The sequence below is a fragment of the Rhinolophus sinicus genome, linkage group LG07 (assembly GCF_036562045.2).
Source record: "Rhinolophus sinicus isolate RSC01 linkage group LG07, ASM3656204v1, whole genome shotgun sequence".
In the NCBI taxonomy this organism is placed as follows: Eukaryota; Metazoa; Chordata; class Mammalia; order Chiroptera; family Rhinolophidae; genus Rhinolophus; species Rhinolophus sinicus.
Window position 1 is genome coordinate 81,918,572 of NC_133757.1, and position 13,418 is coordinate 81,931,989.

At 48.2% G+C, this 13,418-nt stretch overlaps 1 protein-coding gene across 1 annotated transcript; it reads left to right on the top strand.

Moving 5' to 3' along the window:
- Positions 1–181: 181 nt before the first annotated feature.
- Positions 182–13,376, top strand: IL27RA (interleukin 27 receptor subunit alpha). Its single transcript, XM_019746135.2, has 14 exons — positions 182–400; positions 829–946; positions 3,502–3,659; positions 3,748–3,905; positions 5,177–5,336; positions 5,437–5,510; positions 7,522–7,705; positions 7,794–7,982; positions 9,856–9,957; positions 10,030–10,188; positions 11,707–11,832; positions 12,223–12,316; positions 12,479–12,572; positions 12,692–13,376. The coding sequence occupies exons 1-14, from the start codon at positions 301–303 to the stop codon at positions 12,908–12,910; spliced, it is 1,935 nt and encodes a 644-aa protein (XP_019601694.2). The 5' UTR covers positions 182–300; the 3' UTR covers positions 12,911–13,376.
- Positions 13,377–13,418: the final 42 nt, after the last annotated feature.

Sequence of the window (13,418 nt, forward strand, 5' to 3'; positions counted from 1 at the left end):
CTCTGCAGCGTGTGTGTGTTGTTGGGGAGGGTGGCAGGAGTGCAGTTTTTGGGGAGCTCCGCCGCGCCCTCAGCTCCCTCAGTCAGACGCCCCAGGCCGCCTCCCCACTCCCCCTCCCACCCGGATTTTCCGTTGGGGCGGGGGGAAGGGGCGGAGACCGAAGCGCAAGGTGCGGAGGCGGCTGGGAGGGGTTGCTCCGTTTCCCGTTGTCTCTTGAGTGCTGGACTCGGAGAGCAAGACGCGCGGCGCAGCCGCCGGGGCCAGGCAGTCCCGGGCCGGACTGGGGGCTCTGGGGGCGCCATGAGGGGGACCCTGGCCGCCCTCTGTCGGTCATGGCCAAGGCCAAAGTTGGCGCTGCTGCCTCTGCTGGTGTTGCTGTTCCACCGGACACGACCTCAGGGTAAGCTCTGAGGCGAGCTCATGTCGGGCGCTGTGCCGCGCGCTGACCCTTAAATCGCAAATCCTCCAGGGCGAACCCCAAGTCCGCGCAATGAATGCAGAGGTCCGGACGCCATTCTGTTCCTCCCTGGCCGGGACAGGAGAAGAAAGGAGTGGGGAATGGGCGGCAGGTGATGGAAAGCAAAGTCGCGGGGTGGGGGTGGGGGCTCTTGGGGTGGTAACAGGATGTGGCTGGCAGAGGGAGGGGAGGAGTTATGCCTAAAGCCTGGGTAGGAGTGCCCAGCGCCCCTCTTCTGCTGCTCACTTCCGTAAGGGACCCCGATCGCCCTCCAGGATTGTGAAGAGTCGGAGGAAGTTCAGGTTCTGGGCAGTGCAGGCGGCTGGGGGAATTGACCCTTTTCTCTGGGACCCTCCCGCTCCCCTTTTCAGGCAGCCCTGAGCCCTTTCAGTGCTATGGAGTTGGACCCTTTGGCGATTTGAACTGCTCGTGGGAGATTCTTAGGGACCCGGGAGCCCCCTCCACGCTGTACCTCCAGAGCCAGAAGTAGTGAGTACAATGCGAGGGTTTGGGAAAACAGGCTTTAGAGGGGTTGCTGCTCAGGTCCCAGCCTTCTCCATTTGAGAGGACCCAGGAGTCCTGGTCCCCAGTCCTCCCCAACTCTCAAGCCCTTCAATAATTACAGGTTCCCTCATTTCCTTGTTGTGTGACCCTGGATGAGTCACTTTCCCTCTCTGAGACTCCTTTGCTCCCTTATCAAATGGAGGTAAGAAATAAAACCTAAAAAAAAAAAGAAGAAAAAAAAAAGAAATAAAACCTGCCTCCCAGGATTGGTTCTGGGATACAATGAGTGAGGCACTTGGCAAAGAGAAAATGCTTACTAATTAGAAACTGTTTTTAATTGCTATGTGGCCTTAGGCAAGTAGCTTAACCACCTGAGCATATGAAAAGATCATTTGGTCTAGTGCTGGAGATGCAGCAGTGAAAGAGACAGAAAGACTAGTCCTCATGGGGCCCACAGTCTTGACTTTGTGACTGGCGTTCTTTCATGATGAATCACACCTGGAAACACAAATTCATTTTTTTTAATGGTGGTAAAATACACATAAAATTTACTGTCTTTTTTTCTCAACCATTTTACTGTGCAGTGGCATTAAGTACGTTTGCATTGCTGTGCAACCATCACCACCATCCATCTCCAAAAGGGTGGGGCCTAGTTTTACTTGGTACAGAGTGGGGGAGTTAGAGAAGGTTCCCCCTTTTTCTAATGAGGTGCAATTCGCATAATATAAAATTCACCAATTTGAAGTGAACAATTCAGTGGCTTTAGTACATTCACAATGTTGTGCAACCGCTGTCTCTATCTAGTTCCAAAACATTTCTGTCATCCCAAAAGGATGTTCCCTCCCCATCAGCAGTCACTCCCTATCCCTCCTCTTCCAGCGCCTGGCAACCACGAATCTGCTTTGTGTCTCTATGAATTTGCCTGTTCTGGACATTTCATATCAATGGAATCATACACAATGTGCATTTCATGACTGGCTTCTTTCTCTGAGCATAAGGTTCGTCCACGTTGTAGCACATATCAGGACTTCATCCCTCTTTATGGCTGAGTAATAATACTCCATGGTTCATCCATCCTCCAGCTGATGGACATGTCAGTTTCCACCTCTTGGTGACTGTGACATGTGCTGCTATGAACATGTCTGTACAAGTTGTTGAGTCCCTGTTTTCAATTCTCTTGGGTATATGTCTAAGAGTGGAACTGCTGGGTCCTATGGCGATTCTATGTTAACTTTTTGAAGAGTCACTAAACTTTTCCACAGCAGATGCAGCCTTTTACTTTCCCGCCGGCAATGTATGAGTGCTCCAATTTCTCAACATCTTTGCCAATACCTGTGTTTCTGTTGTGTGTGTGTGTGTGTGTGTGTTTTTAATGAAGGCCTTGTTTTGAACCTTTGAAATACAATCTGTGGGAACATCCTCAGCTCCTTTCTCTCACCCACATCTGATCCCTCAGCAAGCCTTGCCTACCCCACCTTCAGTGTTATCCAGAATCTGGCACTCCCCACTTCCTCAGCACCCACCTTGGTCCAGCCCCCATCCTTGTTGGCCTGGACAGTGCAGTCACCTCCTCTCTGGGTCTGGTTTCCACCCTCAACCCTACACACTCTTCTCTTCTATAGCATCTAGAGGGCACCTGTGAACATCTGAGTCAAAGCATGTCCTGCTTCTGCTCACAGCCTGTCAGGGCTCCCACCTCACTCAGGGTAAATGCCAGTCCTCCCTGTGGCCCACCAGGACCTGAACAATCTGCTTGTCACCTCCCTGCCCTCACCTCCTCCCACTCATCCCCTCACTCACTCCACTCCAGCCACACAGCTTCCTCTTTGCTCTTCCTCAGACGCAGGCAGTTGACCCTGGGGTCTTTGCATTGGCTGTTTTCTCTTCCTAAAATGTTCTTCCCCAGGTACTGCATAGTTCCAACGTCCTTCAGACCTTGATTCAAATGTTTCCTCATCTGAGAGATCTTTCCTGACCACTCTCCCTAAAATAGCAGTGTCACTCCTCAGCCCATCATCACGTTGCTTCCTCTTCACCCAACATGATTGTTCTTTATATTGCTTATACCACCATCAGTTATATGTTTATGTTTCTCATCTACCTCCTCCACTGGAATACCAGCTCCAGAGAGCAGGTCCTTGTCTCCTTTGGTCATAGTCCTATTCTCAGCTTCTATAACAGGACCTGGCACATATATATTTGCTGACTGAATAGTTGCATAGATGTAAATGTGCATATACATAATAGGTGCTCAATAAATACAACCAACCAATGCTCACGTAAAATGTATTGGGCACCCAACGGTGTTCCATTTGTTATCTCATTGATTCCCCTCCCCTATTCAGCCCTTTTAGCAGGTACTTTATCACCCTAATTTTGTAGATGAGGAAACTGAGGCACAGAGAAGTTAAGTTGCTTGCTCAAGGTCACACAGTTCTAAAGCAGCAGAGCTGAGATTTGAACCCAGGCAGAGAAGTTGTTACAATGGCTTGGGTCCATCCCTATGTATACCCCTCCAATTCCCACTTCTCTCCTCACAGTCATTCCAACAGAACCTGGAGTGTGACAGTACCCTTCGGGCAGAGCTGGGTGACCATCCCACGGGAACAGTTGACCACATCTGATGAACTCCTTGTGTGGGGGGCCGAGGCGGGCCGGCCTCTCTGGCCCCCAGTCTTCGTGAACCTAGAGACCCGAAGTAACAAGCAGAAGGGAGGGAGGCGCTATTTGGGAGGTGGGTGGTCCTGGAGGCCCCAACTCAATGCACCCTGCCTCCCCTTCCTCAGTGAAGCCAGAAGCCCCTCGGCTGGACCCTGATGTGTACTTTTCAGAGGATGACCCCCTGGAGGCCACTGTCCAATGGACCCCACCTGTGTGGCCGCCCCATAAGGTCCTGGTCTGTCAGTTCTACTACCGAAGATGCCAGGAGATGGCTTGGACCCTGGTGAGTGTCAGGAGTGCTTCCCCCTCACCCCATTCCAGGCATCGTCCCCAAATCAGAGACCCAGCCCAGCATGAGTTCTTCACCTGCCCCTGGAGTCTATCAGCATCCCACATAGAAGGCCTGTACACGTATATTCTTCAACTAAAAAATTAACACCCCACCACCACCCCCCGCAAAATCTATAAATTTCATGCAGTCCCAATCCAAATCCCTCTTGGAATTTTTGAGAAACAACAAACTTCCTATAACATTTTTGTAAATGAATGAAAATCCTCAAAGAGCTACGTCAACCTTAAAACAAGAATAACAGCGCTTTAGAGAGCACTATTTTACACATGAGGGGCAGCACCTGGTTCTTAAAACACTCAAAAAGAATTAATAAAAGCAGCTAACATTTCTGAGACCTGCCATGTGTCAGGTCCCAGGCTAAGCAATCAGCATGGATTGTCTTGATTCCCACCTCCTACCCAACCTCCCTACATAGTAGATGCTTTGGAGATCTTAAGATCTCTGTTTTATAGCTGGGGAAGCTGAACCTTAGAGAAGTTAAGCAACTTTCCCAAGCTAACCCAGCAAGAAAGTGGAAGACACCCCCAGGGCAATGGGACCCCAGACGGAGTTGGAGGACCTGCCCATACACTATAAGCACACCCTGGAAGTTGCATATGTCATTTCTGTTCATATCTCATTGGCCAGGATATAGTCACATGGTCTTACCTCTCTGCAAAGGAAGCTAGGAAATACAGACTTTATCCTTCATAGCCAGGCTGCCAACTGATACCAGATGTTCTATTTCCAAAGGAAGAGGGGAAATGGATATTGTGAGTAATGAACTGTCCCAGCCACAGCTTTTGATGCAAAATACCATGATATAGAGAAGAGTTGTTGGCATTGTGATTAGTCATGCAATTCAGAACAATGCTGAGATGCAAACTTTGGAATCTCACTGCCTGGGTACGAATCTCAGCTCCAGCATTCACCACTCTCTGACTTTTGGCAAGTCACTTTCCCTTTCTGGACCTCAGTTTTCCTCTTCTGAAAAATGGGGATAATAATAGAGTTTACCGCCTACTGCCATACCTGGCACATAATGTGACCAGCTTATCTCTTTTTGCCTGGGATTGTCCCAATTTTAAAACCTAAAGTTCCATGTCCTGGGAACCTTCTCAGTCCCAGGCAAAGAAGGACAATTGATCACCCTGCTGATATATAAGGTCAAGTACGGTCAACTCAGCCCTCGGCCTCATTGCTCTCTCCTGTCTCTCCGACAGCTGGAACCGGAACTGAAGTCCATACCCCTGACCCCTATTGATATCCAGGACCTGGAGCTAGCCACTGGCTACGAGGTGTCCGGCCACTGCCGAATGGAGAAAGAAGAGGAGCTGTGGGGCGAGTGGAGCCCCATTCTGTCCTTCCAGACATTGCCTTCCGGTAGGGATCTCCTGGCTTACCCCTCTGCCTTCGTCCTCTCTCCTGGAAGCCTGTCCAGTCATGCCCCTCTTATTTGTGCCGCCCTCCTCATCCTTGCCAGCTCCAAAAGATGTATGGATATCAGGGAACCTCTGCGGGACACAAGGTGGACAGAAATCCCTGCTTTTGTGGAAGGTGAGTTATGGAGACCATTACATTTCTCTGCACAAGTCAGGAAACGCCCAAATAACAATGAGGTAAACAAGACAGAGGTTACTGTGCTGCCCTCTTGAGATTGTGTCAAGGTTTAAAAGAGGGGAATGCTCGGAGCGGTCCTGGCACAGCGCTGGGCACATAGCAAGCCTCCACCAATGTCAGCTGCTTCTGGGAGATTTGAGCTGAGACCTGAAGATGGGTGCATGTGTTCCAGGCAGGGGAGACAGCAGGTGCAAAGTTTAGAAGCAAGACTAGGCTCAGCTCCACAAAATATAGCACAGTGTGCAGAGGGCTGAGTTGCTAGTATCAAAAGGGCATTAAGAGATGACAAGGGTGCAACAGACCTCGCTGATCCAAATCTGCTGGGCACCTACTGTGTTCTAGGCATTGCTAGGCCCTGGCTCACAGTAAATATGACAAGGAACAAAACAACAGAGCCCATACCTTCTCGGGCCACACAATCCAATATCATTCATTTAAACCATTACATAACACTTATAGAACTCTTACTATGAGCCAGGTCCTAGCCTATACACTTATTTATATTAACTAACTTTACAGATGAGAAAAAAAATGAGACACAGAGAGGTTGCTCTAAACCACACAACTAGTAAGTGGCAGAGCTGAGATTTACTGGCTTTCAAATAGCAGTTCACAGAAACAGTACCTCTGTTTCACAACACATGCTTTTAATGCCCTTTTACTATACTGACATGAAATACCTAGATAATATAACCCATGTATACACGTTTTTAAAAAATGTATAATACAGTGTTCTAATTATAATATTCAGTAGAAAATAAAGGGGAAATAAGCTTCTATGTAATGGCAAAAATTCAGTTTACCAGGATGATATAAGAGTACTAAATCTGTATGTACCTAGTAACATGGCTTTAAAAAAATACATAAAGCAAAAATTGACCGAACAATAAGGAGAAATATGTGAATCCACAACCATTGTGGGATATTTTAAAACATCACTCTCAGTAATTTCATAACAAACAGATGGATAACAAATCAAGATCTAGAATATCTGAACATGTAATTAACAAACAAATTAATGGACTCACATAAGAAACACCAGAACATATATTCTTTTCATACACAAATAGGACATTTACCAAAATCAGTCACATGCCCAACTATAGAGCGAGTTTCCAGGGACTTCAAAGGGGTGAGATGATACAGGGCACATTAAAACAGTCTCTGATCAAAACATAGTTTTTCCTGGGAATTGATCATAAAAACTGCCTAGAAAGTCCCCATATGTTCTGAATATATAACAATGCAGAGAATATTCAAATCAGACCTCCAAATGATATTTTTTTAGTTCTAGGATCAATTAAAAGTATTAGGCTTTTCATCTTCAGAAGTTTCCAGTGGGGATGACATTCAAACATAAGGATCAGGGGACAGTTGTTTATTTCTAGGACAATGTAGTATCCTGATTCTTGCCCATCAAATAGCAATCATTGAGGCAACTAAAAATTTCCACAAATTTTCCCAAATCCCCCTGGAGGGTACCATCGTCTTTGCTAACTATAACCACTCCTCTACACAACAGTGGAGTTCCGAAATCCACAAAAACTGCACAGGACACAGGCTAGGGTGAAGTTAATGAAGCAGGATTGTACATGTACAGGGTCAGATCCTGTCTTTACTTAAAATCTTGATGTTTTGTTTGTTATGGGTTTTTTTGCATTAATTTTGATTAAAATATAATATAACATGATTACTGGGTTTTTGGTATCCTCCCCTTTAAATTTTGCACCCCAGGTAGGATCCTCACTCACCTCACCCTAGTCCTGGCCCTGGCACTATATTCTAATTCCACCTCTGCCGCTGAGCCTTTCTGAGACTCAGTTTCCTTATCTGTAAAGTAGAGCCAACAAAAATATTTCACTGACTGGTTCATCAGGTGACATAGCTGAGATACACAGTAGGTGTGATAAATGGAAGATATTAACCGCTTCTTCCCCTCATCCCTCAGGACCCAGGGCACTGTGTGCAAGTGAGCTATAGAGTCTGGTTCCAGGTTAACGGTCAGGAGCTGATGCCAGAGGAGACTCCCTGCTGTAGCTACTCTATCCCCACCCAGGCGGAGTGGGCTGCAGTGTCCGCCATCAATGCCACAAGCTGGGAACCTCTCACCAACCTTTCTTTGGTCTGCTTGGGTAAGAGGCTGTGAACTTCCTCTACTCAGTAGCCTGGAAGTGCCCAAGAGGGGACCTCCTGAGTGGGCAGCTGAGACTTGTCCTCTAGGTCCAGGCTCTGCCCCCCATGGCGTGGTGGTCAGCAGCATTGCTGGGAGCACAGAGCTGCTGGTGACTTGGCAACAGGGGTCCGGGGAGCCGCAGGAGCACGTGGTAGACTGGGCTCGAGATGGCGACCGCCTGGAGGACCTCAGCTGGGTCCGGCTTCCTCCTGGGAACCTCAGTGCCCTGTTGCCAGGTGAGGCCCTGGTAGACCTGGGGTCCCATCCCAGCTGTTGGAGAGCAGGCTGATGGGTGGGTTTGCAGGAGAAAGTATTATGCTTAAAGTATCGTTAATTCATTAAACACCCACTGTGTGCCAGGCTCTGTTCTAGACACTGGTAAACAGTGATGATAGCTGATGTCTATTGGCATTTACCATAAACATTAAATTATTCAAACTTCCTTATAAAATAGGTTTCTGCTATTATGCTCAATTTACGGATGACGAGAAAGGCCCAGGGTGGTTAAGTAACTTGCCCAAGGCCACACAGCAAGTAGGTGGTAGAACCAGGATTTAAATGACACAGTCAGGCTCCTGAAGCCAAACCCTGAGCCTTCACTCCACTCTCCCTCTCAGCATCATCCTCACTCTCATGGAGCCAACAATCTTGTGGGGCAGGGAGTCGATGAAACAAAAACAAGTACACTTGTAATGTAATTGGGGCAAAATAAATCAGGGGAAGGGGAAAGAAGGAGAGTAGGCATTTAGAAAGCGATGTTAAGAAAGCCCTCCCTGGGAAAATGGCATTTGAGCTAATGCCTAAATGAGGTGAGAAAGGGAGCCATGAGGATATCTGAGGGAAAAGCAAGAGGGGACAGTGCAAAGTCCCTGAGGCAGGAATGTCCTTAATGTGTTAGAGTCAGCAAGAAGTCCAGTGTGGCTGGAGTGGAATGAGTGAGGGGGAGAGAGGGAGGAAGGGAGGGCAGAGAAGTGACAGGGCAGAGCATGCAGGGCCTTGTGGCCCCCGGGAGGACTTTGTCTTTTGCCTGAGTGAGATGGGGGAGGATTCTGAACAGAGGAGGGACGTGCCCTGACTAAGGTGTTCACAGGCGCCCCCTGGCTGCTGTGGGGGGAACGGACTAGGTTGAGGTGTAGGGGGCATCAGCAGGAGCTAAACAACGGAAGGAACTTACGGTGCAGGAGGGAGACGATGAGAGCTGGACCAGGTAGGGAATGAGAAGGGGAGAGAAGCAGGCAGGTTCTCGTTGGAGAGTCTTGGAGCAGAATTTTGGGGACTCATTTGATATGTTTGCATCTGAGATGCTTATCTAGGTGGAGTTGTCCAGGGGGGACTGTTAGATGCTCAGGTCTAGGGCCCAGAAATTAGTTCAGGGCTGGAGCTTGATATTGGGGAGTGCTTCCTTGGGGTAAAGAACTGGGAGAGCATGAGAAGCTGTTGAGTGAGACATATAGGGCAGAGTCCCAAGGCCCATAAGTATATAGGGACAAAAGAAGAGGAGCCTCAATTCTGGAAAATTCCCAGTTGGGGGAGGCATTGCAGCCGCAGTAGGTTTTGAGGAGGGACTTTAGGAACCCCACTTACCCCTGATGGATGGTGTCAGGGCCCCCCTCCTAGGCTGGTGTCTGACCATCTCCCAGCCTCCAGTGCCTGCATTTCCTGGCCTGAGGCCTCGTTCTGGTTTCTGAAGCCTTTTGCCTGCCTGGGCAGCAGGCTGGGAGTGTGGGGAGTTAAGCCACTTCAGGTGCAGCCCTGACCAAGGACTAATAAGTGTTGGTGGATAAATACTCCTGCTCCCTCCCTCCTCAAGCGGGATGGATGGCCCTCAGGGGTGTGCTCTGCTGCAGCCTGGCTGGAGCGAGCCTCCGTTGCCCACATTGGAAACTTGGTTCTCAAACACATCGTTTACTGGCTGCTCTTCCTTCTCTTTTTGCTTCCTCACTGCCCCTCTGGGTGTTTTCTGGGGTTACGTCCCAGATAAATGACTTATATCCAGATCTTGATTTCAGCGTGTCCTTCTGGAGACCCAAATGAAGACTCCTACCACCTAGGCAATGAGTGGGGCAGAGGGAGCCAACTCTAACTGGTCTTTGCTCTTCCCCTGCCCAGGGAATTTCAAAGAAGGGGTCCCCTACCGAATCACAGTGACTGCAGTGTTTTCTGGGGGCATGTGCCCTGCCCCCTCCGTCTGGAGCTTCAGAGAGGAGCTAGGTAAGCGATGGGACTGCGGGGTGGAGAGTCCTGGAACCCCGGCAGAACTTGACCCGCTGGCTTTCTCCTCAGCACCTTTAGCAGGACCAGCGCCTTGGCGACTTCAGGATGCGCCCCCAGGAACCCCAGCCATAGCGTGGGGAGAAGTCCCAAGGCACCAACTTCGGGGCCATCTCACCCACTACACCTTGTGTACACAGAGTGGCACCAGGCCTTCTGTCTGCATGAATGGTGAGCTTTCCTGCCTCCTGCTGTCAGTATAATAATGGACTGTCATTTGACCATTAAAAATGAAGACTCCACTCTACATTTATTGACACTGAAAGATGCCTTTCATATTTTATTAAGTGAAAGAGATGAAAGGATTCAAAACTCCATGGGATGATTCCATTGTTATAAAATAAACCTAGCATTGAGCAAAGCAGAGGTAGAAATATGAAAATAAATTCCCCTCAATGTCATCAGGATTGCAGGATTACATATGATTTTTATTTGTTTTTCATACCTTAGAGTATACACTAAGTTTTTACTCTGAGCACAAATTCCTTTTTAAAAATATCTTCATTACCCTTTTTTCTAAACACAAAAATTATCTGTGCTTGTTAAACAAAAGCTGACACACTGAATGAAGGACCATATCAAGAATATCAGCATTTTCATCAGTTCACTGATATTGACAACAAAGCTTCCAGATTTTTCCATGTATATGTCAACATAGATGGGAGTTGTTGTTTTTTTAAAGATTTTCAACATTTTATTATAGAAAATGTCAAACACATACAAAAGTAGGGAGAATATAACAAATCCTCGTGTGCCCACCAACCAGCTTCAACAATTACCTACATTTTGCCAATCTTTTTTCAATTTATCCCCACACTTTTTTTTCCTAGAGTCTTGGTGTCATTTCACCCCTAAATACATCAGTGCTTCACCTTTGTCTCTAACTGAGAAAGCCTACTTTTTTAACATAATTACTTTGCCATGATTGCACCTTGCAAACGTATGTATAGATCATTAGGATAAAAACATATCTATATATTAAATATACATACATGTATATTATTGTTATTAAAAGAGGACCATATTATAAGCTCTGGTTTTATCCATGAATCTTATGACTGTGATGTTTTGTAACTTTGTTTTTTCACCTGATGACTTAGCTTGGGCATCTTTCTTTGGCAATATATTTTGATCCATGTTCATGTCTCCTATAACCTTATAACAAACCAAAGGTTTAAAAACAAAAAAGAGCAATTCAGGAAAAAAGTAAACAATAGTTCTGGGAGGTCCCAATGTCTTCCCCTGGTCTAGGGAGTCTCCCTTCACTGGGTTCTATGCGGGTGAGGGATATGATGTTCATTCATTCTTTCATTTATTCAAATGTTTCATTTTCTGAGTGCTTTCTATGTGCCAGGGTGCTCCAGGTGCTGAAAATATGGCCTACGTGGGGCTACCTTCTAATGGGGGACAGGCAAGCATAGACAAAGTAAATAATATCTAAGCAGTATCTCAGATGATGATAAATGCTGGGTAGAGAATGAAACAGGAAAATGGGTAGTGAAAGAGGTGCAATTTTATATGTAATGGGGTGAGGGAAGGCCTCCCTGAAGAGGTGACCTTTGTGCAAAGACCTGAAGAAGAGAGCTGTGTGGACATCTGGGGGAGTGTTGCAGACAGAGAGAAAGCATGTGCAAAGGCCCTGAGGTAAGACTTGACTGCCTCCCCTACCTCTTTGTGTGTGTCCTTCAGTGAGTGGCAGCACCCAGAACATCACCCTGCCCAACCTTCCCTGGGGTCCCTGTGAGCTGTGGGTGATGGCATCTACCATCGCAGGACAGGGCCCACCTGGTCCCAGCCTCCGGCTTCACCTACCAGGTAGGATGGCACTGCCATAGGAGGAGGCCTGCTCCATTTGAAGGGTATATGAAATGATTCACTGGGATTCAGTGAGTGGGCAATCTTTTGACTTGGGGTGGGGGGTTATTGATGATGCATTTTGATTCTGTTAAATACTGCTGTGGATTATTAGGCACTGTGTGTCTCTGACCCTTTTATCCACCCCTGACTTGGACCTCTTCACTGATTATTGCTCTATTCACAAGCCCCACTCCCACCCCAAGATTTCCCCCACTCTTATGCCCTACCCATTCATAAGCCCCACCCATTTATCCACTGCCCTCACCCAAGTCCCACCCATCAATGAGCCTTACCTGACCCCTCCCTTCCCTCCTGGTGTCCAACTATTTGTCTGCTCCTTCCCCTTAGATAACACCCTGAAGTTGAAAATTCTGCCTGGTATCTTTTTCCTGTGGGGCTTGTTCCTGATCGGCTATGGTGTGAGCCTAGCCACCTCCAGAAGGTGAGGCTGTCAGATGCATGGGCCCAGGTGGGGAGGACAGCTGGATATTAGCTGAGCTTCTGGGGTGAGGGGACATCCCAAGGCTCTGTGACATCATGACCCTGCAACCTGGGCATGGGTATCTGGCCAGCTGGATTCCCTTCCCTCTTACATACTTGCCAGGTGCCCCCACCTGCGACACAAGGTACTGCCCCGCTGGGTCTGGGAGAGGGTCCCTGATCCTGCCAACAGCAATTCCACCAAGCCCTGTATGGAGGTAAGCAAAAAGCCTGGCTTGTCAGGAACCTCCGGGGGGTTTGGGGGTGCTGAGACAGTGGGGGTGGGGAGCAGTGGGGGGAGAATTGGGGCCAGAATCTGAGCCTCCTCTTTTTCTAGGAGGTGCCTCAGGCCCAGCCCCCCAAGGACTTGCCCATAATGGAAGTGGAAGACATAGAACCGCTACCAGTTACGGAACCCCCCCAGGTCTCCTCCCAGCTTGAGTCTGGGTATGAGAAACACTTCCTGCCCACTCCTGAAGAGCTGGACCTTCTGGGCCTTCAAGCTCCAGGTTCTGGCCTGAACCAACCCCGGGCTGGGAGAGGGGTGCTCATTTGACAGCTGAAGACACTGAGGTTCAGAGAGGCTTGAGTGAATTGCCTGAGGACACTGAGCCAGGAAGAACTGAGATTGAAGGACCCCTACAGAGAAGGGCCTGGCCCGATGGAGAATGTACAGATGGATGAGGGAGCAAACGAAATCCAGAGTGGCAGCTGCCTCCCCAAATCTGTCCTCCTGCTGTAACAGAGCCATTATTGGGCATACTCCCAGCATCCCTTGCAGCTAGGTGTGGCCATGCCCAGAGTTCTGTGATATGTGCAGAATGTGGTATGTGCAGAAGCTGGGACTGAGTGGGGAGCCTCCATATCCTCTTCCCTTTCCCATGAGCTGGAACATCAATGTGATCCAGCTTAAGCTGGACCCAAGGAGAGGGTGGGGGCAAGAAATGGAAAGGAACCTGAGTCCCCAAGTGACTGCAGGGATCAGAGCCACCCAGAGAAATAAACTTCTGTTTTTATAGTTACTGTAGCTTGAGGTCTTTTGTTACAGCAGCTATACCTATAAG

Excerpts from the sequence above, each read along its gene's own strand:
- IL27RA (XM_019746135.2), top strand. The coding sequence starts at position 301 with ATGAGGGGGACCCTGGCCGCCCTCTGTCGGTCATGGCCAAGGCCAAAG. Across the intron at positions 947-3,501 it reads TACCTCCAGAGCCAGAAGTA|TCATTCCAACAGAACCTGGA; the intron begins GTGAGTACAATG and ends CTCTCCTCACAG. Across the intron at positions 3,660-3,747 it reads CGTGAACCTAGAGACCCGAA|TGAAGCCAGAAGCCCCTCGG; the intron begins GTAACAAGCAGA and ends CCCCTTCCTCAG.